The 26,080-nt window shown below is 41.9% G+C and overlaps 1 protein-coding gene across 7 annotated transcripts in view; it reads right to left on the bottom strand.

Annotated features, from left to right (window-relative positions):
- Positions 1-2,145: 2,145 nt before the first annotated feature.
- Positions 2,146-26,080, bottom strand: part of CLYBL (citramalyl-CoA lyase) — a 219,263-nt gene continuing 195,328 nt past the window's right edge. For 5 of the 7 annotated variants that reach the window (XM_054719905.1, XM_054719908.1, XM_008143968.3 and 2 more), the window contains 3 exons: positions 22,373-22,497; positions 6,063-6,182; positions 4,960-5,078 (listed from right to left, as the gene is read on the bottom strand). In XM_054719905.1, coding sequence (XP_054575880.1) covers positions 6,087-6,182; positions 22,373-22,497 — 221 coding nt within the window. In that variant the 3' untranslated portion in view covers positions 4,960-5,078; positions 6,063-6,086. Of the gene's footprint in view, positions 2,199-4,959; positions 5,099-6,062; positions 6,183-22,372; positions 22,498-26,080 lie in introns of those variants that run through there. The other 2 variants (XM_054719907.1, XM_054719906.1) reach the window with 2 other exon arrangements.

The raw sequence follows: 26,080 nt of genomic DNA, 5'->3' as shown, positions 1-26,080 counted from the left end.
TTGTGAGGCCGAGGGGAGAAGGGCCCAGAAGTGTCCGTTCCCTCAGCCAGGCTGACAGGCTGCTGACAAACACCCAGGGCTGACTTCACTCCTCAGACCCCAGGCCGGACCCTGGCTCCGGGACTGCAGCCTCGCTGGGCTCCCAGGGGCCAGAAGAAGAGCGGAGAAGGAGAGGAAATGGGTGAAAAAGAGTGGCTGGTGTTTAAAGCCCACGGTGTGTAGTTTCCCAAGGTTTTACATTGTTAATTCGACCTCTTTGTTATTGTCACGGCTGTGGCCGATGGCGCTTCTTTTGGTGGTGGCACCTGACAGCATTTTACGCCTTTGCTCCTCCCGAGACTTCCCACAGGAGCATCTTAATTTTAAAAGTGCATCCGAATAGCGTCAACAATAAAAATAAAGTAATCGTTGACAGAGAATAAAATAAATACAATAAACAAAAGTACATCTGGAACCAGCCCTCGACTTCTAGGCTAGCTGCCTGGCACCCAGACAGGCTCAACAGATGTTTGTGGAGTGAATAAACGAAGGAAGTGATTCTCTCGAAAAAGTTCAGCGAAATCTTGACTTTCAGCAAGGTGGTTTAAGAAAGAAAACATCAATTCCCCCCCTCCCCTCGGGATTATTACTAAAGTATATACTCTATGCATTTGAAAGGAAAATCTGCAAAGTTGATTTTAGAGTTTTTTTGAAGAAACTCTCAACCAAAAGCTCTCTGAGATGGAATGTTCATTTTTCTGTTCATTCTAATACCGTGTTTGACTAACGTGCATTTCGACTTAATGACTGAAAAGCAAGGGGACCCGGATCTTCCGCGAGTCCCTCGGGCCACGGATCCCACGGATCCCGCGCTGAGCTGGGCAGGTTCAGGGCGCAGGGCTCCAGCCAAGGAGACCGGGCCCCGGGACAGGCGCCTGCCGCTTGCAGGACCGTGGGTCCCGGTCCTTGCGCCGGGCCCGGGCGCCGACTTCGGGACTCGGGGGCCGGCCGGTCCCCAGGGCAGGCGCGAGGGCCCCGCGCAGGTGTCGGGCCTGTGCGCCCGGGGTGCTGGGGGCCTGGAAGCCCCGAGAGGGACGTTATTGTTACACTGTAACGAGTCTGATTAACATGCTCCTGACACTTTCTCTTAGTTTCTCGGGCTCCTAGCAACAGCGCACAAAGGCGCGGGATTGTCCCGGGCTCCGCGGGGACACGGGGCAGCCTTTGATCTGCCACCATTACCGCGGGGCTGCGCGCCAGGCTCGCGGGCTCCGGGCGGCCCGCGGTGGGCGCGGTCCCGGCCACCGGCTCCCCGGCCCGCCCCCGCCCCCCGCCCCGACGGCCGCTGCGCCCGGAGCGGCCACCGAGGGCGGTGCCTGCGGGCCCCCTGCTCTCCGCGTCCGGGCGCTCCGACCTCGGGCCTCGGGGCGCAGGCGGCGCGGGCCGCGGACTCGGCGGGTCCCGGCCCCACGGGCGCAGGTCCTTCGGCCGGGCTCGCCGGGCCCTTCCCGTCGGAAGCAGCAACAGAACTTTAAATAGAAAAGAAAAGAAAAGAAACTAAAATACAGGAAAGTTAGGGCGCGAGCAACACATGTAAAAAGATTTTGTAAAATTGAAAAAAAACAAAAACAAAAAAACTCCGTGGATGTCAGCCCTCTGAGCTGACACTGGGTTTGATCGGCCGCAAACCGCGGCCACAAAAGGCGCTAACGCCGATGTCGGTCCTTCCATCGCCGCCCTTTCTCCGTGCCGTTGGCATTCCTCAGATCCGGGAGGAAAGGTGCTGCCAAATCATTGCTGGGATGTAAACCAACTTCCAGCCACAAACATCACCCGCCACAGAACAGCGAAGCACTGCCCGCTCCCACCGCGCAATACTGGGGCACCAGGTTAGGGATGCGAAAGTAAGTTACTTCCCAATTTGTTCGTCCGCTTAACCCCCTCCTACGCCCACCCCGATTTAAAATAAAGCCCGGAGAGAATAAGTAAGGTTTTAACATTTAAATGTTGCGGTCGACTAATTACGTTCCCCCTAAATTGCGTGTGAAAACCTCGCGGGGGGGGGGGGGGCTCTGGCTGGGAGGACAGTGCCCGAGCCTGGGGCCCACGCTCTGCGGTGACGGACGGGCTCGGGGACCCTCGCCAGGATCAATGGGCACGAGATGCTGCGGATAATCTTAGAGCCTCTTTGGTACCGTCGACCGCTTGTCTTCCAAGAACTAGAGGTAAAAATAAAAACGCAAGACATTTAGCTTTCCAAGATAAATTGGAAACCATAAAAGTAGAACGTGCTTCAAGTTAAAAAAAAAAAAAGGGGGGGGTGTATTCTTTTGTTTCACTCCTTAAGATGTCGTTAGCAATTCAACGTCCCCAAAGAAAATCAGTTTTTCCAGCAGGCAAAACTATTGGGGGCAAAGGTGCTAATGATAATAATTGCGCGTGTATTTTAGTCAAGGGGACAACAGCCCTACATGGTCTTTTCCATTTGCCTAGCAAGATATGCCAGAAAACGAGTTCCTTTGAAATTCAAATCGGAGGTGGGAAGTCTTTCGTTCTGGAGGACACTTTTCCCAGCCGGTCCCCGAGGACAAGCCAGAAGGGCAGCCAGCGGTTGAACACTTGCAAATCTGAAAGGACCAGCTCCCAGATGCCCGGGAACTTCCCAACTTGTGCTTCGGGACAGTGCCTGACTCCACCAGAGTGTCCCTCGCCATTTCAATAAAACATGATTGTATTGATATAATCCTCTATACATTAAAATGAGGTTGTCACCGAGTGTCATTAAGACCACAGTAAAACAATGAAGACATTATTGGGCACCCCCCTCAGGCAAGGTATTAGGGGAATAAAACAATCTACACCACACGGGTCCTATTGAGATTAATGAAAAAATTATGCAAAAAAAGTCTCAATTTCATTTTCCCGTGACAGGGCTTTGCACACATACAGTCAGTCTTGCTTTGCACCTGATGATTTATTAAACTAATCTACAGTGATCACCACTGATGTTCTCAACTCAATCTTGTCCAGGCTCATTTTCTAAGTAATTGTTTCTCATTAGTTCTGATAATGTTTTAATAGTGTTGCCCATAATTTAGGCCCCACGAATTAATAACAGGGGGGTGATATGGCAAAGCGGTTTGTGATGAGCTACACAAAATATAAAAACAGGTATGTTTTTTTTTTTAATTAATCAGATTGACTGCAAAGTCCTCTTTTTGTAGCACAGAGGAATTCGCCAGGTTGGGCATTGCTATCACGTTAGGTGGGATCCGTTCACCCAGTTCCTCACTCCCTGTGCTACCTGTGCCCCACCCCCCAAAGAGATCCAGGTGAGAAAACAGAGGAGATACCTTATCTCCCAGCATCTCCTTGTCTTGAAGTTTTCTTCTTCAAGGAATGAGGCATAACAGGTATGACTCCCACCAAACCTTTCCAGAACCCTCATTAGTCTCTGCTCAGAGTGGGCACTTGGTCCAGATTTTTTGGCTCTAGTGGGTTCCTGTCTCATGACCCTACCATAATCAGGACCAGGGGGTTATAAGGAAGATGACGGATCTGACACTTGGGGAGATTTAGAGAGCACGGCGGCTTTGTTTGAACAAAGTGCAGCTTGCGATTTAGGGTGAGGTGACATGGTTGGCGACCTAGGAACCCATGGGCCTGTTGGTGATGAGTGTGGAGACCTTGCTGAGGGGACTGCTTTTCCCAAGATCCAAAGGCCTTCACCCCTGCATCTGAGGTTCCTCACAGGGAGCTCCTGGCTTGAGGAGGCCCCCTGTAGGGTTTGGGGGTTGCCTGTGTAACTGGAGTGGAGACTAGAACATCTTGCGCTTTCATCCTGTCAGAGCCTGGAGGGGTCATCGGGACCAGCACAGAGGATGGGAAGGGCAGTTGGGTTGGAGAGGAGGGTTGCCTGTGGGGGAAGTATGAACTCTTTTGCTTAAGACCAGTCCTGCCTACAGTTTTAGCACCCTGAGGGGTGTGTGTGTGTGTGTGTGTGTGTGTGTGTGTGTACTAGTACACATGACAGGTCAGAATGAGAGGGGGCCTTTGCCTTCTGAGCAGTCCTGTGTCTGTGCTCTGAGCAGAGCGGTCTGACGGTGTGGACACCTGTAGTCCTGGATTACTCTTGTGCACACCTGGCTACCCGCCTAGGTGGGCACAACTGCAACAACCAGGTGGGGCGGGGCTGGTCCTCCTGTAACTGCCGCCCACTGTTCCTGCCCGCAGTCCCGAAGCCCAGTGGGGCCGGAGGCCGTCTTTCTCCTTATTGTCCCCTTGCATGAGGAGAGGGCTATCTCCCACCTTCTTGTCCTGCTAACCCTGAAGCAGCACAGAGGACCAAGGTGAAGGGGACAGTGCTCTCATGAGTGGTTGGAGGGGGTGCCTCAAGGAGGGGAGATGCACTGCCCAAGGCAGGCCAGGACTGCCAGGCGCACACCTCCTTGGTTTAGGAGCTGACTTCAAGGGTCCTCTGCTTGGGCATATTAGTTGGTTTCTCAAGAACGTGTTTCCACAGAACCGTCCTGCTGGGTCAGGTTCCTCCGGTGACCCCGGCAAAGCTGTTTGCCCCTTCCTGCTGAGCACTGGTGGGTGGGTGTGGCAGGGTAACATGGGGGCCTCCCCACTCTGCTTTGGTTCCGTGGGGCCTTTCCCTGAGTATAACCTTCAATTCTACTCCCCTCTGGGCTTCCTGTTGGAATGGAAGAGGTAGAGGAAAAGCGGACCCCTGGTTGGTACACACTAGGGGCCACATAGGAAATAAACAAAAAGGACAGAGGAGGAGGTGAAAAATGAAAATAAAAAAAAACCAAACTGTTTTCTATTTACAAATTTAAATAAACAGAACAGCCTTCCCCGCGGTGTTTGTCTAAGAGTGGCAGCCTTGCTGCTGTGTAGGTCATGAAAAGGTTGGTGTAGAGTTTAAAACTTCCCATTCTGTTAATTTCTTAAAGAACAGTCGCCAGAGTCTCGACACAAAAGCTCATGATTTAATGAGGAGCAGAAACAAAATCTCTGATTGTTGGTGTTTCAAATTTCATTGGCGTCCTCTGGCAAACACAAGTTGATCCTCCGCAGCTTCAATACCCTTTAGCCTTCAATATAAGAGCACATGCTGAATAGGGAAGAATGGCCGGTTGTTATGTTTATTTACCCTTCCTACAAGCTGGGTTAACCTCTTCAAAACAGCTTTCCTAAGCCCGTTAACCACACCACCCATCTGACCCGCAGCCGCATCTCTAATGTGATGCAAATCTCGCAGGGCACCATGTGCACCAGCTCAGTGCATTGTGTCTTCGCAGAGGCTACAAGTTTATTGCTGAGGGGCCTGTCCCGGCCATACATTTACAGGGGAAATGGCCTCAATGGCAAACAGTTAAATGGGAAATAAAGGGGGTAGATGGATGGTCTTGTGTTTCTTCGCATTTATTTTTTAATTGCTGGTAACTGTTGACCCGAAGCATTGGCCTGGGATGCGGGCTTTCTTAGTCACCACCTAGTGGTTCAAGGATTATGGATGTTTCATTTTGGGGGGTGGAGCTTAACAGCCATCAGTTTTGAAGATGTATTTTTAGAGGTATCTATATAAACCAAGATGATAATCAACTTTTCTATGCCATCTCTGTTGTTTTTATCAGATTTCTAGTGAAATGAACACAACCCCTTCTTTTAGTTATTATTTTTTAAAAGCCTGGCCCTTCTTGAAATTATTTATGGGGTCAAGTGAACAAATGAACACCAGGGGAAACATCTAAGGTGAGGAGGGTGAAGGGAGTACACCTATTTGGGAAAGACCTGTTTCATTAAAGATCTAACTTCCCCTTCCAGCCCACCTTTCCCTACTATTTTATCTCCTTGTGAAATGAGTCCATTAATGAACAATAAAATCATAAGCTTGGAACCAAAAAGAAGAAGGTTCATTTTCAGAGGAATAACTGGCCAGTGAGATAACGACAACCACAAGAAACTGTGATTAACATGAACTATAAGTGGGGAAAGGTTCCAATCTGGCATACTAACAAGTTGCCTTGAGTATTATGGTCTGTCTTTAAGAAATCCACTGTATATGTTCAGCCCACCTGATGAGAGCTTGATTTAGCAGATCATTTTTCCTTGATGGATGTGGCAAGCGTAACAATGTTCTGGGCCTGCTTCAGTAATGGCATGTCGATCATACTCCCTCGGAAAGTAAAGGCTCCCTGGAAAACAGAGAATGCAAACTTCCTGAAAGAAAGCTTGGAAATTATAGGCTTCCTTTAGGCACAAGAACATTTCAGATTCCACCTGAATTATACTGACTTTCCAACCCAACTTTTGAGAAAGCCAAAGAAAATTACAGGGGAAAGATTTTTTTTTCCCTTCTAAAGAGGAAAAAAAATCTTGTAGCATTTTAATGGAGTGGAAAAACATCAGACACAAGGTATTGGAAACTGTTCATTTAACTCTTGAAATCAAGTAGGAAACAACTGTGGAAGGAAAAGGTAAATACTTCCTTATAGGTTTTGAAATATTGTATAGAACTTTAAAAACAGTAAAATGCTCTGACAACTGAATACTATTTGAAAAATAAATGTATGATCAGGTTAACTTGCTATAACATAATTGAGGGGTAACCCTATCAGGGGATGAGAAAATGTAAGGTAGGATTGTACTGAGTAAAAAGAGATTCCTCTGTTGGTAGACATTTGCAGGACAGGATTAGACTGACAAGGGACATGAGCCTGTAACCAAAAAATCACAGGTCTGTTGAATGGCAAGACTGGAAAGAATCTCTGAGATCTGATTTATCTCCATTTTACAGATTCATTTTTTTAAACCTTCTGGAAATACTTATTGAACGCATCATGGGATCTAGGTCCTGTTCTAGTTGAGGAAACAGGTGAAGATGATTAGGAAATGTTAGAGCAGGGGCTAATACTTGGATCTCAGAACTTCAAGCCTTCATCACAGACCCCCCATTAACAAGGTAGTTCTTAGTGCTTCAGAAAAAGAAAAACTTAATGGACAGAAGGTAGCATGTCCAGATTATAAGTTAATGTTTGGATATTTGTGTTCTTTCAGTCACTTCTTTTTGCTGTTTCCAATCACAACTCTTCATCTTAATTCATGGCAAGGATGCTGGTGTGAGTAGAAAGCAGATGATCTTTTGAGACCTGGAAGTGGACTAGAAAATCAGTCCTAGCTGATTGATTGCATCTATTGCCATCTACTTCTGGATTTCACAAGTACTACCTGTCAATGGTCAATGCTGTCCTTACTCAGGACTTCCTGGATGGGTCTCCTGGGCTCTCTAGAAACCTTCATCTCCCACAATAACACTGAGTTCTACATAGGATGGAGGTAAAATAAAATTGGCAGGGAATCCTTAGCAGTGACTTCAGAATATATCTTTCAATCAACAGAGAGGCGTAAAAGCCACTAGGGTTAGAATTTTCACCAGGATTGTCATGCACCACAAACAATGTTTCAGTCAGTGACCAAGACCACATATATGACAGTGGTGCCCTAAGATTATAATGAAGCTGAAAAATTCCTATTGCCTAGTGATGTCATAGCCATTGTAATACCATAGTGCAGCACATTACCATCGCCTACAGTATGCAGCACAGTAACATGCTGGACAGGTTTGTAGGCTATACCTCATAGCCTAGGGGTGTAGTGGGCTATACCATCTGGGTTTGTGTAAGTGCTCCCAATGGTATTCGCACAACAATGGAAGAGCCTAATGACGAATTTCTCAGAAAGTATCCTAATAGTTAAGTGACGCATGGTGTATTGCTTAACCTTCCCAGCCTTGAAATGATAAATCTGATTCATATGAACACCTGCATGGACTAAAATCCGTCATCTCTTACCCTCTTATTTTTCCATTTATACCCCCAGATTGGCCTGTGACTAATTTCATTCAGCCTAGAACTAATTTTGGTCAGCTCTGTGACTATGATGAATTTTATGAATTTGGTAGAAGTTTCAAGGATGTTCCGTGCGTTAGCATGAGACGTGAAATCAGGGTGTGAGTCTCATGCTGTTTTACAAGGCAATAGTCTAGTTTCCTTATTGGAGTAAATGATGAGGACCAAAGGCCTCCTGGTTACCCGCCCACCGAGTGGATTACGGCCCTGTAAAACAGCACATCTGTCCTGCCAAGGCTGAAATAATAGGCTGGCGAGATGACATTAGCATAGATGCACATGAAATCAAAACAACGCACAGAGAATCAAAATGACGGCTTTGGGTCTATGCCACGTTCCCCAAATCTGCCCCTGGTTCCACATGCATATCAAAGAGGCAGACTATTCCACGTAGTGTTTTAAGACAGAAGACACCATTTCTTCCTTCTACAGTGGCAGATCTTGCTTAGCTTCCTTTATGAAGCTTAAGCTGGAAAACAAAATTCAACATTTTTATTCTTTGTTTCCTTCATCTCAGCAAACTGAGGATTTTAGGGTTAAGAATTCGACGCCCACCATGAATATTCCCCTGCTTTCTCACATATCAGCCAACAATATGGGTTGGTTTTTTAACATATGGATCTACCTGTGAAATGTGAATGGGCTGTTGGTCAGGATTTAGAGAAACGCAGATTGTCAAAAGCTGCTTGGATCTGTAGGGAGGGTTGGAAACATTCCTTAATAAACGGTTACAGGTGAGTTTCAGTTTCACAGCCCCGTGCATTCCTGAGAAAGTGGCACACATGCCATTTGCCAAGTAAAGGAACTTCCATCAGCATGAAGATTCAGACTATCATTTGGTTTAAATAGTAACCCACTCATGGTTAAAGACCTTACGAACCATGACTAGAACAACAATAATAGCTATAATTTTTTGAGCAGTTGCTAGCCTAGCACTGGACGTATTTTATTTCACGTAATGCTCGTAACAACAGTGTGAGGTAGATACTATCACCCATCCCCATTGACAATATTTTTTTCCATTTCTTTTTAATTGTGGTCAAAACATAACCTAAAATTTACCATTTCAACCATTTTTAAGTGTACAGTTCAGTAGTATTAAGCATATTCACATCGTTGTGTAATCAATTTCCAGAACGTTTTCCATCTTGCAAAGGTAAAACTTGGTCAGTTCCTATTAAACAACTACTCCCCAGTTCTCCTTCCCTAGCCTCTAGCAATCACCGTCTGCTTTCTGTTTCTACGAATTTCCATTCATCCCTGTTTCATCGCTGAGGAAACTGAGGCACAAAGAATTGAAGGAACTTGTGCCTGTCTGCCCTCTGGCTAGTAGATGCAGAAGTGGGGGGATCCTGGCTCTCTCGTGTCCCTGGCTTACACCCTGGGCTTGTTGATTGAGAAGTGTTCTCTGAGTGGGTGCCCTGACCACCTGAGTCAGAATCACCAAAGGGGGAGGGCCGCTTGTTAAAATGCAGACTCTCAGGCTGGATCCCATGTGGTTTGATGCAGAAGGCCTGTGGGTTGGCAGGAATTCTCTGATGATTCTAATGCACGTTTGAGTTCGAGAAGTTCTGTGTTTTAGGTCCCCTGGGTAGAAATGGTTAGGCCGGCTTTGAAATGGATTCAACTCCATCCCTGCCCTCAAGTTGCTTACAGTTTGCTGGAGGAGACAGGGAAGAAAGAAGCAGGTACAGAATAATGCAGTAGAATGAGAGGAAAAGGCAGTGTGCTGAGCACAGAGCGACTGAAACGGCTGCCCTTCCCAATCAGGGTCGTTGCTGCCAGTTGCCCAGTTCACTTAGATATGATGTCGTGTACCTACAGCATGCCAGGCATTCCCCCTTAGAGTTGCCATGGAGCTCCTCGCGCAATGGGCTTTTATTCTACAATTACCTATTGAGTTACTTGTGAAAAATGACTGATCAATTGCTTTGGCACATTTTACTACATATATGCCTGTGGCTTCAGTCTCCTGGATGTGAAGGGCGGTATCCCCTTAGAATGAGCCTGGTGGCAAGTTAGGCATCGAAATCACGTCAACATTATTAGACCCTGAAGTTGTTCATGGCAGGGGGAATCTGACTTATAATTTGATTGCAGAAGTATTGATGATAGTGGTGGTGATGACAATAGTAAACATATCTATGGGAAATATTCATATTTTGCATTTCTGGCACTTAGTACTTGAGATATTTTTTCTTTAGAGTACTCAAAGAGTAATTCTTTAGAAACCATAATTTGATCTAATGCTTTCAAATAACTTTTTTTGGGCATTCTGGGAGTTCTCTCTGGCACTTTCCAATGACGGAGTTGCTGCAATTCACTGTGAGGGGGATTTCTCTGTTGGCTTTAATGATAGCATTTGAGCACAGCTGTTACAGTCCTTCTTTTTCAGGGTGACACTCTTCCTCTGTGACGCAAAGTCTCACACCCAGCAAATTAATTATTTACCTCACAACAGTTCCCAGGGAATTCCTAAAACTATCAGTCAGCGTTGGCCATTATCAGATTTCTCTACAAGATCTTGGTTGTGTCTCTACCTGCTAAATCCTCTCAGCCCAGCCACGACCTCCTGCGATACAGCTTCCATATACACAGAGCCACCTGCTCCGTGATGCTCCTCACAATGGGTGGAGATGATGCTCTGGCTGACACTGTCTCATTCTCATTCTTCCTTTCCAATTTTTGCAACTTATCAGCTTGGAGAGTCCTTGGACCGGTCCTAATTTGGTTAGGACGCTCCGTTTAAGGATGTGAGTTTGGTTGCTTGTTACTCAAAGCTCAGGGCTAAGCTGCCCGGCTCCCAGGCTGGTGAGGTCTCACTGGGAGAGTGCTGGACGCTTAACAGGGGAGTCACCCCTTCCTAATTGGGATCATGCTGTAATTTTTATAAAACATCAGGTGGGATCTCCATTTGCTTAAACCTTGTTTCGGCTCACTTTGGACTTACAGAATCAAATGCAATGCTCCCCTGACCAGGGCAGGCCCTGCCTCTGCTCTCAGCCTCGTCTCCTGCCAGTGCAGCCACACACACACACACACACACACACACACACACACACATACACACACACACATACACACACACACATACACACACACATACACACACACACACACACACACACACACACACACCCCTTGGTACCTCTCGCACACACTGTTCTCTGCTCTGAAGGCCCTTTCCATGTCTATCTGGCAAATTTCTTGTGCTTCAAGGCACAGAAATATCACAGGCATCTCTAGACTTCCTTGTAGGGCTAATCCCATGCCTTCCTTTCCTTAGGCAGCCTCCCTTCATAGCCCCTGTCACTCTTCTGTAATTACCTGTTTACATTGTTATCTTTCGCACTTTTTCTTGAGGGGACGGGTCCAGTCTCATATTTCTTTGAAGTTACAGAACCTAGTACCCAAAACATGGTTCAGAGTGGAGTCTGGCTCTTTGGTGGGGCTGGAGTGGGGTGACTGGGTGGGCCATGGCCTGGGAAGATAGGATTTATCTTGTTTCTCCTTTCCTTACCTGCTGGCACCTCTCTGTACCACTCAGTCTTTCCCTGGTCTCGTAATGCTCACTGGTCAGTTGGCTCATATTTGCTGAGCCTCCAGTTGACACAGTGTCTAACCTCAACAAACGTGATGCTGGGTTGAGGTCAGGTTAGCTCATGCAAATGACTTAAAAGTTAAAATGCAAGTGAGTATGTTATATTCGTGGTGCAAAGACAGAGGAGCCACAGAGAGAAGGAGCCATCGAAACAGGCATGGTTTTCCCAGGGAAGGGCTTCGAGGAACAGGTACTTTTAAAGTCACGTGTAGAAGGTCAGGGATGCCAAATGAAGGTCAAGAGAGGGGTGGGGGGGACTGAGAGTGGGGTTGGCTTTGTTTCTGTCCCTCAGGAGTCCCACGCGCTTCTGGTTGTCAATGACTCAACAGATCAAGCAAAATGAAGGACCACAGTGTGAGATGCAGGACCTTTCTAGGGTTTTCTCTAGGGCAGTGGTCGGCAAACCGTGGCTCGCGGGCCACATGCGGCTCTTTGGCCCCTTCAGTGTGGCTCTTCCACAAAAGACCATGGCCTGGGCGAATCTATTTTGAAGAAGTGGCGTTAGAAGAAGTTTAAAAAATTTGGCTCTCAAAAGGAATTTCAATCGTTGTACTGTTGATATTTGGCTCTGTTGACTAATGAGTTTGCCGACCACTGCTCTAGGGCCCGAGGAAAGGGAGCCCAAACTAGCCCAAAATAAAGCAATCTGAAGACAGACAACATTTTAAAATATCGGTTCTGCTCCTCATCAGCTGCTTGACTGTCTGTATGACAAAGCACAGCACGTAAGACAGTCTCTGCTGGATGAAGCAGGACTGGGGACCCCCTGGATCCCTTTGCTCTTGCTGCACCCCCGGTGGGCCCAGACTGGCTCCTTCCTGGACCCTAAGGAGAGGAAGTTGAACCACCTGTTTCCTTTCCTTTATTCTGGGCACTTTCCCTCTGCCCAGGGGTGGTCTGGGCACCCAACAATGGGAAAGCTAAGAGCTGGCGCTGCCCGGCTCAGCCTTGCTGCTGAGTGAGACCATCATGGATGGCCTGACCCCCCACCCCACACCCCACAAACACAGATGGCTCTCTGGCGCCAGGAGAGGGGTTGGGGAGTGGGTGGAGGATGTTTATTCTCCCTTGAGGAGGAAATCTCAAGATTCTCTCAGCAACTGTGGTTTATACACTACAAGCTATACCCTCAGTAAGCCCTAGAATATTCACTTCCAAGCTAAAAATCGGACGGGTGCAATCTTATTAGGAAGACCCATTACCAAAAAAAAGAGGGTTCATCCGATGGTACATTATACTTTTACAAAATATTTTCAAAGTCATTCTCTCACTTGTAGTAGGGAAGGCATGCTTGTTTCTGATTAATAGATGCAAAAACTGAGGTGCAGTATTAATTTTTTTAAAGGAACATATGAGAAGGAGAGGACTAGAATCTAAGACTTTTCATCCAAAATCTCTAACTCTTCCCACTAATATATATATCTCAAAGTATAGCTTTAAACGGTGGTACCTGTGGTTATATACAAAAATTTTATATATAATCATATAAAGTATACTATATACCTTAAAATTTTATTTTGATGTGATTTATAAAAAATAACCAGCATATGTAAATGGTTATTTCAGAGATATTACTTAGGATGAAACTGAAAAAAATAATGATATATAGGTAAGGTGCAGATAAGTAAATATGTGAAAATACAGTTTTAATAACTGAATTGGGAACTGCTAAAATATAACATGCTTCCACCCTGAGTTTCCATTTGAAAGCTCTTAGTATAATTATTTTGATATGAGAAATACCAAAGGATATTTTCAGTGGGAAAAAACTTAATTATATATACGTAAATGACATTTTAAGTCCTGAAAAGAAACCCAAAACATTTATAAGGAGGATTAAAGACAGTGACATTTCATCCTTATATATGCATCTGAATGTCAGAATAAACATCTTTTAAAATTGCCAGGACGAGAGTAAAAGGATATTATTGAAGACTTGGGAAATAGAGAACATTTTTTTAAACACTTTAAATTGTAGTGATAATTTGATAGGTATTTTAATACTGTTCGGAATGAAAATTCAATGCTATTTACATCTATGGTCAGAGAATTTATAGATGCTAATGCAGCTCTACATGGAATTTCTAAAAGTTCTACTGAAGCCATTCAACATGGACAATGACCCACATTGGGCTGATCTCTCGTTACTCCTGGCACGGCAATTCTGACAGATGACTTTCCACGGCTTTTGATGGGGAAGCCTTTCAAATGAGAATAAAACAGTTGGAATATCTGAAGGGGGCTAGTTTCGTACCTGACTGGGGGATGCAGTGACAATTCAGGCCTGTTGAACTGCTTGGGATGGTGCTTTCTGCCCCTGCCTAGGAGCGCAGCCTCAGGGAGTGTGGGGTGCAGGGGATCCTGCGTCCTGGGCAGCCTATGGAATTTATTTTCCAAGTTCTGAAAGGTGGAAAAGCCTGGAGAAGCTCCCTCTTCATCCCTCCCACCTTTCCCCTGTGGCTCTCCGGCTGTAAAAAGCACAAACCATCAATGGAGACCTGAATGGATGGCCAAGTCTGCTCCCCGGCAGACCCTCCTGCCAGGTCAGTGCTGGCCTGAGGGCACCAGGGGCCACCTGGCAAGCAGCCCCTCTGTGACTTCCCACCAAACAGAAATAGGCAGCTCTGCAGGATGGGCACGTTCTGAGGTGGCGTTCAGCAACGGCTGCCGAGACAAGAAGTACACACCGAAACCTGGAGAGAAAGGGACTTGCTTCTCGGGGTTCTCCCGCTTGAGCCCTTGATGCAGAGGTTAGGAATATGGGCTTCTGGGTCAGCTACACCTGAGACTGAGTCCAGACTCTTTCTTTTGCTGTGTGTGATCCACAGCAAATAATGCTACATTTCTGAGCCTCAGTTTCTTCTTCTGACACAGCATCGATATTTGAAAGCAAATATACTTAATAGAATTTAAAAACTCAGACTACCAGCTGGAGGAGGGAGTGGAACAACGGGGAAGGAAGGACAGTTTTCAGTGGAGGGTGAACAGGACAAGGAAGTCCCAGGAAAGACAAGCGCCCATTTGTAAAGAAGGAGGAAATCCCTTGAAATGTGGCTAGTGGGTAGATGTAAAATGAATAGACACCATTAACATTTTGCTTTTTAGAAAGGAATGATTTAGCTTTAACTCTACATAGAAAATGGAAACAGTATTGTACATCAGTAAGATTGATTTGGGACCTTACTAACAGTTTTAGGAAGTTGGAGGAGAAAAAAAGCAGTAGAAGATTTGGAAAATGAATTTGGCAGGGGAGGTGGAGGTGGCTGAACCGTAGGGAGGACAGATGAGGTGAGTGTCTGAGTCGTTTATCTTAATACTAGAGGCCCGGTGCACGAAATTCTTACGTGGGTACGGTCCCTAGGCCTGGCCTGCGATCAGGGCCATTTTCCCCAGCTGCCCGCAGCCGGCCCCACCCCCTACCACCACCCACCCCCAGTTCCCCATTCGCCATTGGGTGATTGGAGCCTGCCGGCTGTGGGGAGGAGTCAAGAGGTCGGCCGTTCACCCGCTTGCCGCCCCGCCCCTGCTGCCGATTGCCTTCTGTGTGCGGGGCAACTGGTGGGGCCGGGGCCTTGCCACCCACCCCTGGTTCCCCGTTCGCCATTGGGCAATCAGAACCTGCTGGCCGGGGAAAGGGACCGAGAGGGGGTCAGTGCGCCTCATAGTGACTGGTCATTCCGCTGTCAGGGTCAGTTTGCATATAACCCTTTTATTATATCGGATTATTATATAGGATTTGACATGTCCAGAGCCCTCTACTGCCCAGATGGAGGGTCTCAGTGGGCCAGAGCCATCCTTACTTCACAGATAGGGAAGACCAAAGGTGCCTTCTGTTTTTAAAATTCTTTTCAGAGCTCACAAAATGTAGGCAGCAAGGTTTATCTTTAAAATTTTTAGGCAGAATGATCAGACAGAAATAGACAAGTCTTTGTTTTAAATATCTTTAAATCTGAAAAAATCAAGCCAAGTTTGTCATGTGGAAAGCTACCTACTGAAGTGAAACAATTGGATTTATAAACATGTTACAAAACCTAAAGGAGCTTCCACATTTTCTAGCAAAGTATATATTGTGCTTAATTTTCTCAGTTTTTCAATAGGTTTATTGAGGTATAATTTGCATACCATCAGATTCACCATTGTTAAGTGTGTATAATTCACTGAATTTTTAGTAATTATCTAGAGTTCTACAACTATCACTTCCCTCCCAGATTTTTTAATCAGAAATTTTGTCTGGAAAGATTTTTATTTATCAAATAAGTATGTAAATATTTTAAATTTAATTTAGAATATTTCATGTCAAATTTAAGCTGGTATTGCCTATGAGAAAAGCAGAGAATGAAGGCCATTTTATAGCAGCTTGCTGCTAAGACCATTAATGTTAAACTTCTATTTTATACACCTTAGACTATTCTTTCTTGGGAAAACACATCTAAATGAACAAACATTAACTTTAAGGCACTTTAAAGGATTTACTAATATACAACTAACTGATAACAATAATGGATGGAATAAATGGTGACAATTTTTTTTCCTTTGGGTTTTTCTAGAAGGAAACAAAAAGTCAGTGTCATATATTCTATAAGTACAATGAATAATTCTTTTTAGCACTGTCAGAAATTTTGAAACCAGTTATCTAACTAGTATTTACTAAACATATACTGTGTACCTATTTCTGTCCAAGATACTGCAGGACGGTAACTGATACAGAAGAGAAAATTCTTTACTCTTTAGGGTAGTAGTGAGAATCCCCTCTCCCCTTTTTTTTTTTTTTCCATTGGGGTCTACTAACCTAAACAGGGAAAAAAAGAATTCTAGAAAATCTTGGTTTATATATTTTAATACAATTTCATTTACCTGCTTTTAATGTTAAAAAGAATTTAAAAATTTAAAATAAATACAACAAAAATTAAAAGAATGCTCTAAACTTCTCTATTAAAACTAGTTAAAGGAGAGGAGGCAAGGGATGGTGGTTGGGGTATAGCAGTGCTGTCGTGAGAAAGAACAATATAAAGAAAAAGAGGAAACAAAAAAGAATTCTTGGAGAGGAAGACAAGGGAGGAACAGGAGACACACACAGAAACACACATATAGAGTCATGCATACTAAAAGGAAAAGAGACGGAGAGACGTCCAAGGAATAAAGCCATCCTTCCGTGGTCTTGCTATTAAAGACACTGAAAGCCATGGTGTGTTTGTGCAACCACAGGTGTAACCGAGAACTGACTTGGGGACCTGCCCTTTGAGGGAGATGAAACAGAGGCCGGGACTAGCTATGGCCTCATTGCCTGAGGCTCGCAGTCTACCTTGGGAGACCGAACAACTGATGACGAATGAAACAGAACAGGGTTTGCAGTGATCAGAGCTGAGAAATCTTTCTGGGGTCCGGCGGGTGGGCAAGTACAGGACAGAATTGGGAGGGAGGGAGCGATGTGGGAAATCGTGGCTGGGAAGGCATAGATACTCTGTGTTCTTTCTTGCCTCATCAGAATTTCTGCTCACAACTCCCCGCCCCGGCCAGCCCCCCCCCCAAAAAAAAAAGAAAATCATGCTAATCGGAACTAACTGAATTCACATTTTGTTTGTGACCAAATATTTTCAAGGTTCTATCTAGTTTTGGTCATTAACATGGGGACTCTCTGTGACCCAAGTGAAACCGCATTTATGCTAACTATGTTCATTATTTACTAAGTGAGCCCAGAATTCTGGTTGGGGCTCTAACCATCACCTGGGCTGTGAGTGACCTGGGGCAACTTCCAAACCCTTGTTGGGTCTTGGTGTGTTAAGCTGCAAACAGAAGAGATTTGACTAGAAAATTTCTGAGATTTTATCCAACTAAAAAAATTACTCTTTTTCATTGAAGCTGAGTGGGGAAAAAAAATCCTGAAAAGTATAAACAAGAATAAAATTATTTTGATTAAAATATACTTAAGAATGTGTTCTAAATTAAGGATGAAGCAAACAGCAGTTATCAGATTTAACCTACACACAAAATATCTTATCCTCTAATATGGAACCAGCCGTTGGTCACTAAAACTATGTGAAATAGGATATGATCTACACTGGAATTGTGTCACATTGCTGCAAAATTTGTTGTTAATCAAATTAACCTTAAAGTCACCATTGGCAGACTCTCAGCTTGCCTAAGAATTTGAATTTTTCAAGCCCAAATTATGGCATATAGTTCTAAAAAATATTAAATGAATAAGAAATAAAGGGGGACCCGCATGAGTAAGAATCTCAAAGATAGAGTTATGTCCCTTCACCTTTCATTTTCACAGGAAATCACTCCATTTGGATTTTAGTATTCCTGCTTCCAAATAAAGAGGGGAAGGCTGTGGGTGGTGGGAAGCAGGGGTGTGGGAGGGTACATTGTTGTCTATTAGTGGAATCAACCCTTTCAGTTGACAAAGACAACAACCAAATCTGTAGATGGTTTATTTGATCTGCGTGAAAGAGTGGCAGTGGGATTTCTGGCACTTGAATAAGCGGAAACAATATTTTTGGCTAGAGAGACTTCTGAGTTCTCTCAGGGAGCCTTCTAGAAGGCCATCTGGACCAAACAGTATTTCTTTTGTAAAGCTCTGCATTTGGGAACACAAATGAAAGGTGTGCGGGCTGCAATCAGATACCTAAGAAAATAATTTTCTTTCAATATTGGTGTGGGGGGTATTCCTTGTAATTTTCCAGGTGAAAAACTTACATGAGGAAAAAAAAACCCTTTTTCTTTTTTTATTAAGATATAAGTTCTAATTTATATTCCAGTAGAGGATTTGCTTCTGAACACAAACTTATTAATTTGCATTATTGCTTGCTCTAGTGAAATTAGAATGTTTTAGTTATGTGTGTTATTTATAGTCATTATGTCAGATAGTGACCTTGTTTTTGACCTTTAAGTTGTTAATTGAACCTAGATTTTAAAGATGAACCTTCCTTGGTTTTTGGCCAGCTTGCAAAGCTGTAACAAACGAAAAATCTTGAAAAAGTTAAATGAAATCCTTCCAAAATAAAATAAAGCATTTATGGCAATGATAGCAATAAACCAGGGTGCTTGGAAAACTGGAAATGGAGCAGAGCCACATTTATAGGCAGATACTGCAGAAATATGAATATTCTAGCAAAGTACCTTTAAAAATTGGTCACATGTGCTACATTTTGCTATTCTTTAACATTTTTCTGTTAGAGCCTCCATTTGGAAATAAATGGTAAATTCTTATATTAAGATTTCTTGGGATTATCATTTAAAACAAGCAACTACTTCCTTTAGCTGTCAATTTTGTCCAAGAAGTGATGAATATAGAAGCAGAAAAAAATTATCACTGACTTTATCATATAGACATAATATCATACATACATGGATGTATATATATGTAGTATAAATACATATGTTACACATATTTATTTGTAAACAAATTATAGTTTCCACTGATATCAACTAATATTAACTAATTATTTACTTGAGATATTTTCATTTCAATGATCTACTTTTCATACTACATACAATTCTTATTTGATAAAAAAAACTGTTAAAATCGTATTTTTAAGTAGGCAATACTAAATTTAGTTGATGGAGAATTTTCAAATGTTATGAAATAACATTATTATGAAGAAATGACATAAAAATGAAATTAACTTTCAAAAACCCTTTATAAATTTAAAACAAATTACATGGAAGTGACTTATCCTGGCTAAAATATTTTATTAAGTAATTCAAAGCTAAAATAATTAATCACATGCAGCTTGCATCTCAGAATATATTTTTCTGGAAGGATGAAAGAAAGAATCAAGTTTGATTAACATTATGGATATATACCTCCCAACTGATATCAGCTAAATTAGAAATAATTTAGCTTATGGGAATTAAAATAGGGGCATAGAGTATGTGGAATGTTTAGACATTTTCCAACAGATTTAATAGAAGAAGATGACCTCAGTCCTTAATGTCAATTGGTAACCTAATTCTTATTAGTGGGGACTGGTGTACCAGGCAAATTCTTAAAGTAGTCACAATAATCTGCCAAACAGTGACAGATTATTATTTTTTAATGTAAAGTATTTTCATCTGACATTACACTAAGGGCCTCAAACTTGCTTTCCTTAGAACTTCTAATTAAAATAAAACAAGAAAATTCATGTGATACCAGAGACTGAACCCCAATAACTTATCTACTCATGACCTAAGTATTCCCATGAATTTCGTTATTGGGAGAGGAAAGGGAAAAGAAGGAAGAACTTTTATTTTTTAATAATAATAGCTATGTAATAATAATTATTATTATTACTGTAGACGACACAATTACCCAGCATTAACTGTAAACTTCAGCTATACCTTTGTTCTTAGGGAAGAATATAATTTAAGATGGGAGCAGGAAGTAGAGAAAAGCAAAGACATATAATTTTGCCTTCTTGGGTCATTTCTACTTATAAACATTTCTTGAATGAAGTTTTTCATCAGAGGGGGAAAAAAGGTCTTTCAGAAATTTGTAAGTGTCTCACTGGGACCCAACCATCAGCTTCCCCTCACTGACAGAGTCACCTGTGCTTTGGACAAAGTAACCGAGGGTGTATGTTTTCATCAGTGATTCACATTTGAAATACAACAGATTAGATGTTTGTTGGAAGCAATACTTCCTACAACTGAGCAACCTATTTATACTAAATCTCTACAAACAGAACCCACATTATTTAAACCCCAAGACCTCTCAAGACCTGGCGTTACCTACCTGCAGACCCTATTTTTGTGGCCAGCCAATTTATAGGCAAAGTGAAAGAAACATGGGAACTGGATAAAACAACCGTGTGTCCCCACTGGAAGCCCCATTACTTGAATCACTTAAACCTTGCTGGACAAAGCACCACGAGAATTTGCTGTCGGAAACAAACCTACACGAATGGGGCAGGGAAGAAATGACCTAATAGTTAGTCTCCCTTCTGCTCCAATCTCTACCCGTCTGTGTTAGCAAAAGCTGCCACACTATTGTGAAAGCTTATGCCCCAACAAGAGGGCATTTCTTTTTAAAAAAAAAAAAAAGTTCAGAATTTAATATTTAAGTTGCCATCATCAAAAGGCAAGAACACCCTGAGACGATTTTCCCTGGGAACAACACTTTTAAGACACAATGGAAAAGTGTTGTGTTTTTCTTCATCCAAGAACTTAAATGCCAGTGAAAGAGTGTTTCTAGTTGGAATGTTTGCTGGCTACCTGAAATTTAGGGTGACTTCTCCCAAACCCTAGCTGCTTACAATGCCAAGGGGCATCCTTTGATGTTATCCAACATGAAACCCAGACTGGAACTCTGCCTGGTCTGCTGTTTTGGGGGCCCACATCCCGCCTCAGTTGATTATTTCAGTTGGAAGTATTCGTCACATGCATGTCCTCAGCTGACATAGGTGCACACAGAGGTGTAGAATATTTAGGGAGTGTGTGTGCAGGCAAGCATGGGAAAGAGGAGAGTGGATGGAGTTGTTTGCATGTATGAATGAAAAAGTACATGGCTCTTCTCTCTAGATAAATACCTATGTTTCAGGATATGGATTTTTGGGTCAAGATAGAGAAGTGAACATAAAACACAACGTCAAGAATGTTTTTCTATGAATTGCAATGTTTTTCCAATGGTCATTACCGATTTGAAATGAGAGGATGCTATTTATCCCGAAAGTGGTGTATGTCCAAATGGGATATTACCGTTATCACAGATCCTGTCTTTTGATTTTAAGTGCAAACTTGTACAAAGATGATCTCGTGGGTGTGTGAGGGTGAGCATGCGTGCCTGGTTGGAATTGAAGGCAGGCGTCCATAGTGAGAGGGAGGGAGTGACCCATTTAATATTGTTACTTACTTTCCCAAGTCCTGGGATTTTCAGGTGTTTTTATTGCCAGTGGAAAGTGCAAGTGACACTTCTCACACTGATGTCACCAGTTAGTTTTTGTTTCTGGTTTTTTGTGTGTTTTTTTTTGGTAACAGGGACTATTTAACCTTTAGAACCTTAATAATGGTTCTAAGTACTTCTGCCTTGGAGATATCAAAACCTCACTCTTTCTGTAAGTAACAAGGGCGAATTTAGATATTACCTCTAGGACAGTTTTGTAAATGCAACTCCTCTCCCCCCCCCACCCTCTTAAAGGGAGGCACTCGGTATTATTGCAAATAACCTTTAAGATAATTAACTGACAATGCTGCAACTAGCATAAAATCTTCCTTCAGGCGACACCTAATTTAAGTGTTACTGGCACAAAGTGGAGACAGATTGCGCATCACCACTGCAATATTTACATAGCAGAAACCCACAGCGCAGGAAACGCGAGGCTCAATGATGCACTAAATTAGGAACAACCGTGCTCCAGTGTTAATTTGCTTTTCATTCTATCCAAATCTCAGGTCCAGGAATTGGTACGAGTACATATACAACCTCCCACTCTTATATGACTAAACCGGAGGAGATTTTGGTACTTTTCTGCCCCAATGTTAAAGTAACTTGAAATTTATTTCTCTCCACAAGAACCATTTGATCAAACTGTGTTTATTTCATTATAACTTGCTCTCACTTTGATCTAAAATTATTTTCATATGACAGCTGCATATCAGAGTCTATAGAGAAAAACTAAACAGACTTCCTCTCTTTTCTCAAAGGCTGCCAACATAGCTTATGAAAAGGAAAAAAAAAAAAAAGAGAGAGAGAGAGAGAGATGTGAGAGCCAGTTGGTGAAATATTTAGGAACATGGCAGGGCAAATTTACCTTAGGCGAATTTCTCACTGATGAATATTGTCCCCCCAGTTCAAACCTTCTCCACCAAAATCATCTAAACAATGATTTTTTTTCACTCCTCCCCACAGTACTTTAAACACCAGTTTCATCCAAGTCATTAATAAAACATTTACCTTTCCTAATTGTTGATGCTCTTTAAAGGCGGCGATCAGTTCTTCAGCCCACTTAATTTTTTCAGGGGAAGGAGAAAACTGCTCCTGGACGGCTGCAATTTGGTTAGGGTGTATCACCTGCTTACCTACAAGGGGATTCACAACACCGGGAACACAAAACAACAAGTAGATGTTCACACAGAACGTCTTAACCATAAGAGGCTCCTGAATGCCTCACAGACTGTATGTAAAATAACTCATTATTTTACCACATTTAAAAAGAAAACAACAGCAATTGGGCAGGCTTCTCCAGAATACCACATCAGAACAAACACAACAATGGGAGTAATTGTGTTTCCGATCCTATAGAAATGCCACCTTGGTGCAGATAATCTCTCAGTTTTAGCTACAGGTGGACTGACTAAGCAGCTCGTTGAATAACTGCTTTGGCTGGAACTTTAAAGGATAATGTCGGCAAATTAGAGTGATTATTTTGAAGTAAAGAAGATAAATTTTATGTTAATTCTTTCTAATTTTATAAGTTGTCTTTGGCTTATTTGGCACCATTACCCTGCCTTCCACGATTTCTTTTAGAAGTCGTCTGTTGGTTTTCATAAAGCTTACAGAAGCAGGTATTACAACTATATTAATATCAAATAGTGTCTCACAATAATAATTTATTTTTTTCCTCTTAGGGATGATATGTCATTTCTAACCACTAGTAGAAATTTAGATTTCAATGAGAAAATTTTATTCAGTACAATAAACTAGAAGGCAGATTTAAACAGTGTGGTCCCTAAATTGCTCCATTTAAAAATGTTTAAATAAAAATTACAGAAAGTTTATTGACTTAAAAACATAACCAGATTTTTCCTTTTTTCTTATAGAATGAAGATTTTGTTTCCCTTTTATATAGATACTTAGACACCCAGATGAAATTTTATCTTTGTAGTAATATCTTTTTTTTGAAGTTTAAGGATCTTAAATAAAAACATTATACAAAGATAAGAGTCACAGGATTCTAGGAAATCATGCAGTCATTAAAAAGAAACAGTTTAACAATCAGGGAAGAATGGAATCTAATCAGGTCATTAATAAAATGAAACATAATTTAATGTTATAATAATGTTGAGGTTATATTTTATTACATAATAAAATTATGGACATATTTGGTTCTTTAAAATGAATGTACACTTAGTGATAACTTACTCTGCTAAGTATATTTGTTGGTATATCAATTTGCTTTGCTTCTGAAATAGTGTTTAACATTTAATCATTAGAAATTACAGTATATCATTGATGTTTTAAAAAAGGTGAATTCCTGTTACTGCCATTATTCTATCGAACAGAAAAAAGAACAATGTTTGTAAAAAAATTTTTTGTATTTATGAGTCTCCGTGAATAAATATAGTAATATCTTTTCTTACAGTGGCATAATTAAAACATCCTCACATTGCTATTTCATTTTTAATCTGTCAGCATATTAATAAAACATTAAAACACTATATAAATAAAGCTGCTTTAAATTATTTGAGGAATAATTTCTGGGAACAAATAACATCAATGATGACAAATGAGAGCTTTTTTCAATAGTAGGTACTGAAATTATATTTAAATAATCTAATAGTTGTTACAATATTATTAATAAAGGATGTCAGTTCTGGTAGTCATTTTGTACTAATTGTTGGTCCTGAATTTTATAATTTATGTACATAATTTACACTGATGTGTAAAAAGCCAAATTTCATGGGAACTTCATAGTACAGACATGATAATTTGAGGAGCAAGACACAAACTATTTAAAATACAGTAAAACTACTGATGGCTTGCAAGTACCCATATGTTGGTAATGAGGCTAATCTTAAGATATGCGTTAGGTTTTAGAAATTTATGAACATTCATTTGTGAAGTTATCTTTTGTTGAATCTTGTATACCCCAACAACTGAATATTGGACTTTAATGCCATGTGGGAGCAAAGCAAATATTTTATACAGAAGAGTTGTTATTGACAAGTTACTGAGAGGGTGCAAAATTGGAAGACATTAAAATTTATGACCATGAAATCCTTTTTACAGTACCACTTGATATATCATGCTTTAAATCAATACCTGTCAAGTCTTTTAGGTAACTGTATGATGCTGTCATTTTTGTCTTCTATAAAAGACTGCAAAAAAGAGGAAAACCTCTAGAGTTTCATATTTATAATCTTTCTTCTCAGCATGTAGTACTGGAGTCAGGTCTTAGAGCTTTATTCTAAGGTTTATTTTTGGTTTATTTTTATAAAAATAATACCTCAAGTTAACAGCTATTTTATACAGCCAATGCATTGATTTAAAATCTGCCTACATGGGTTGTGGCTCTGTGAAACAGATTACAGAGAAGAAACTACAACCCACTGTTTCGTGCATGGTTAACTTTAAAAAACTACAACTCATTAAAAATATATGTAATTTTTTAAAGTACAGAAAATCCCAGTAACATAGACTGGGTGTTTCTTATCAGTGTTATGGATAACACAATACTTCCATTGAATTTTAAACTTTCAACCACCTGCTTCAGACAGGACGTGTCTTCCTTCCTTCTTTCCTTCCTTCCTTCCTTTTTTTCATTACTCTCCTCCCTTCTTGTGCAAAGCCCAAGGTATGGAATTAAATGATAAATAATTAGGACAAACAGATTACAAGTGGCCTAAAATACTTATTAAATCATTCATTGTTTTAAAATACTACAAATAATCTCATGTCTTATCAGACTCATTACCTTTTATTGGCATGTAGAAATATAGTTGGGACAACAAAGACCTTCTTTCTAAAAATTGCAAAATGGCCATAAAGTGTAGCTCCCTACTTTACTGACTTGTTTGCTTGAATATATAATGGGCACTGTACCCTCTGTGCCTCCCCATCCCCCCCTTCCATTTTTTGTGTGATTTAATACTCCCTGTTGTTGAGAAACAATAGTGCCAAGCCCATAAGCTCCTCATGCTGAGTTGGGCACAGTCTAGAAATTTAAATCTGATTTGAAATAACTTGTCTTCTGCGATTGAATTAGGGGCCAATTTAATGCAGTCCTGTATCTTGGAGAAACCCTCAAACTCCTTTGTACGTTCCGGAGCAAACATTTACCCCAGAGGAGACCGAGGACACCCAGGTTATACTGAGTGGTGGTGACCGAGGCCCGCATCCAATTCAGCGTTTTCTGTTTCTTATTGCATTAGTGCTCGTTTCAGAGCAACATCTGGCTGCCTGGCAGCCAATGCCGCACATTTTAGACCAACAACATCGGGGTCTATTAGATAGATTTCATGGAGTTTTTCTCCAACTTTCCCATTTGGGCCACGTCCTAACCAGTCGTTAGGAAAAGACTGGTGTGCAGGCCGGCGGGAAAAGGACAGCCCCAGGAGCAGGGCAGAGGCACTCTCTTTCTCAGTCACTAATAAATGTAGGGAGGATTTGTTAATAGCTCAGGTGACTGAAAAATATTTCCCTGTAAGAGATTGCAGGTATTTATTTATTTATTTATTTACAAATTTGCGGGGGTCCCATTTTAACTCTTTATGTTAAAAACACAAAATCAAATGTCAAAGCTTTCTTTAATTCTAATAAACCACTTAAGATGGTTTCTTAAACCTTCAATTTCACTTTGGGTTAAATCATCATCCCTTTAGATATCTTGTGCATTGAAAGTCACCTTAAGACATGTTTCTTTAGTAACCCCTAACTGGACAC

The sequence above is a fragment of the Eptesicus fuscus genome, chromosome 8, assembly GCF_027574615.1.
Source record: "Eptesicus fuscus isolate TK198812 chromosome 8, DD_ASM_mEF_20220401, whole genome shotgun sequence".
Lineage (NCBI taxonomy): Eukaryota > Metazoa > Chordata > Mammalia > Chiroptera > Vespertilionidae > Eptesicus > Eptesicus fuscus.
Note: the sequence above shows the minus strand (reverse complement) of the source record. Positions and strands in the feature narration are given on the sequence as shown.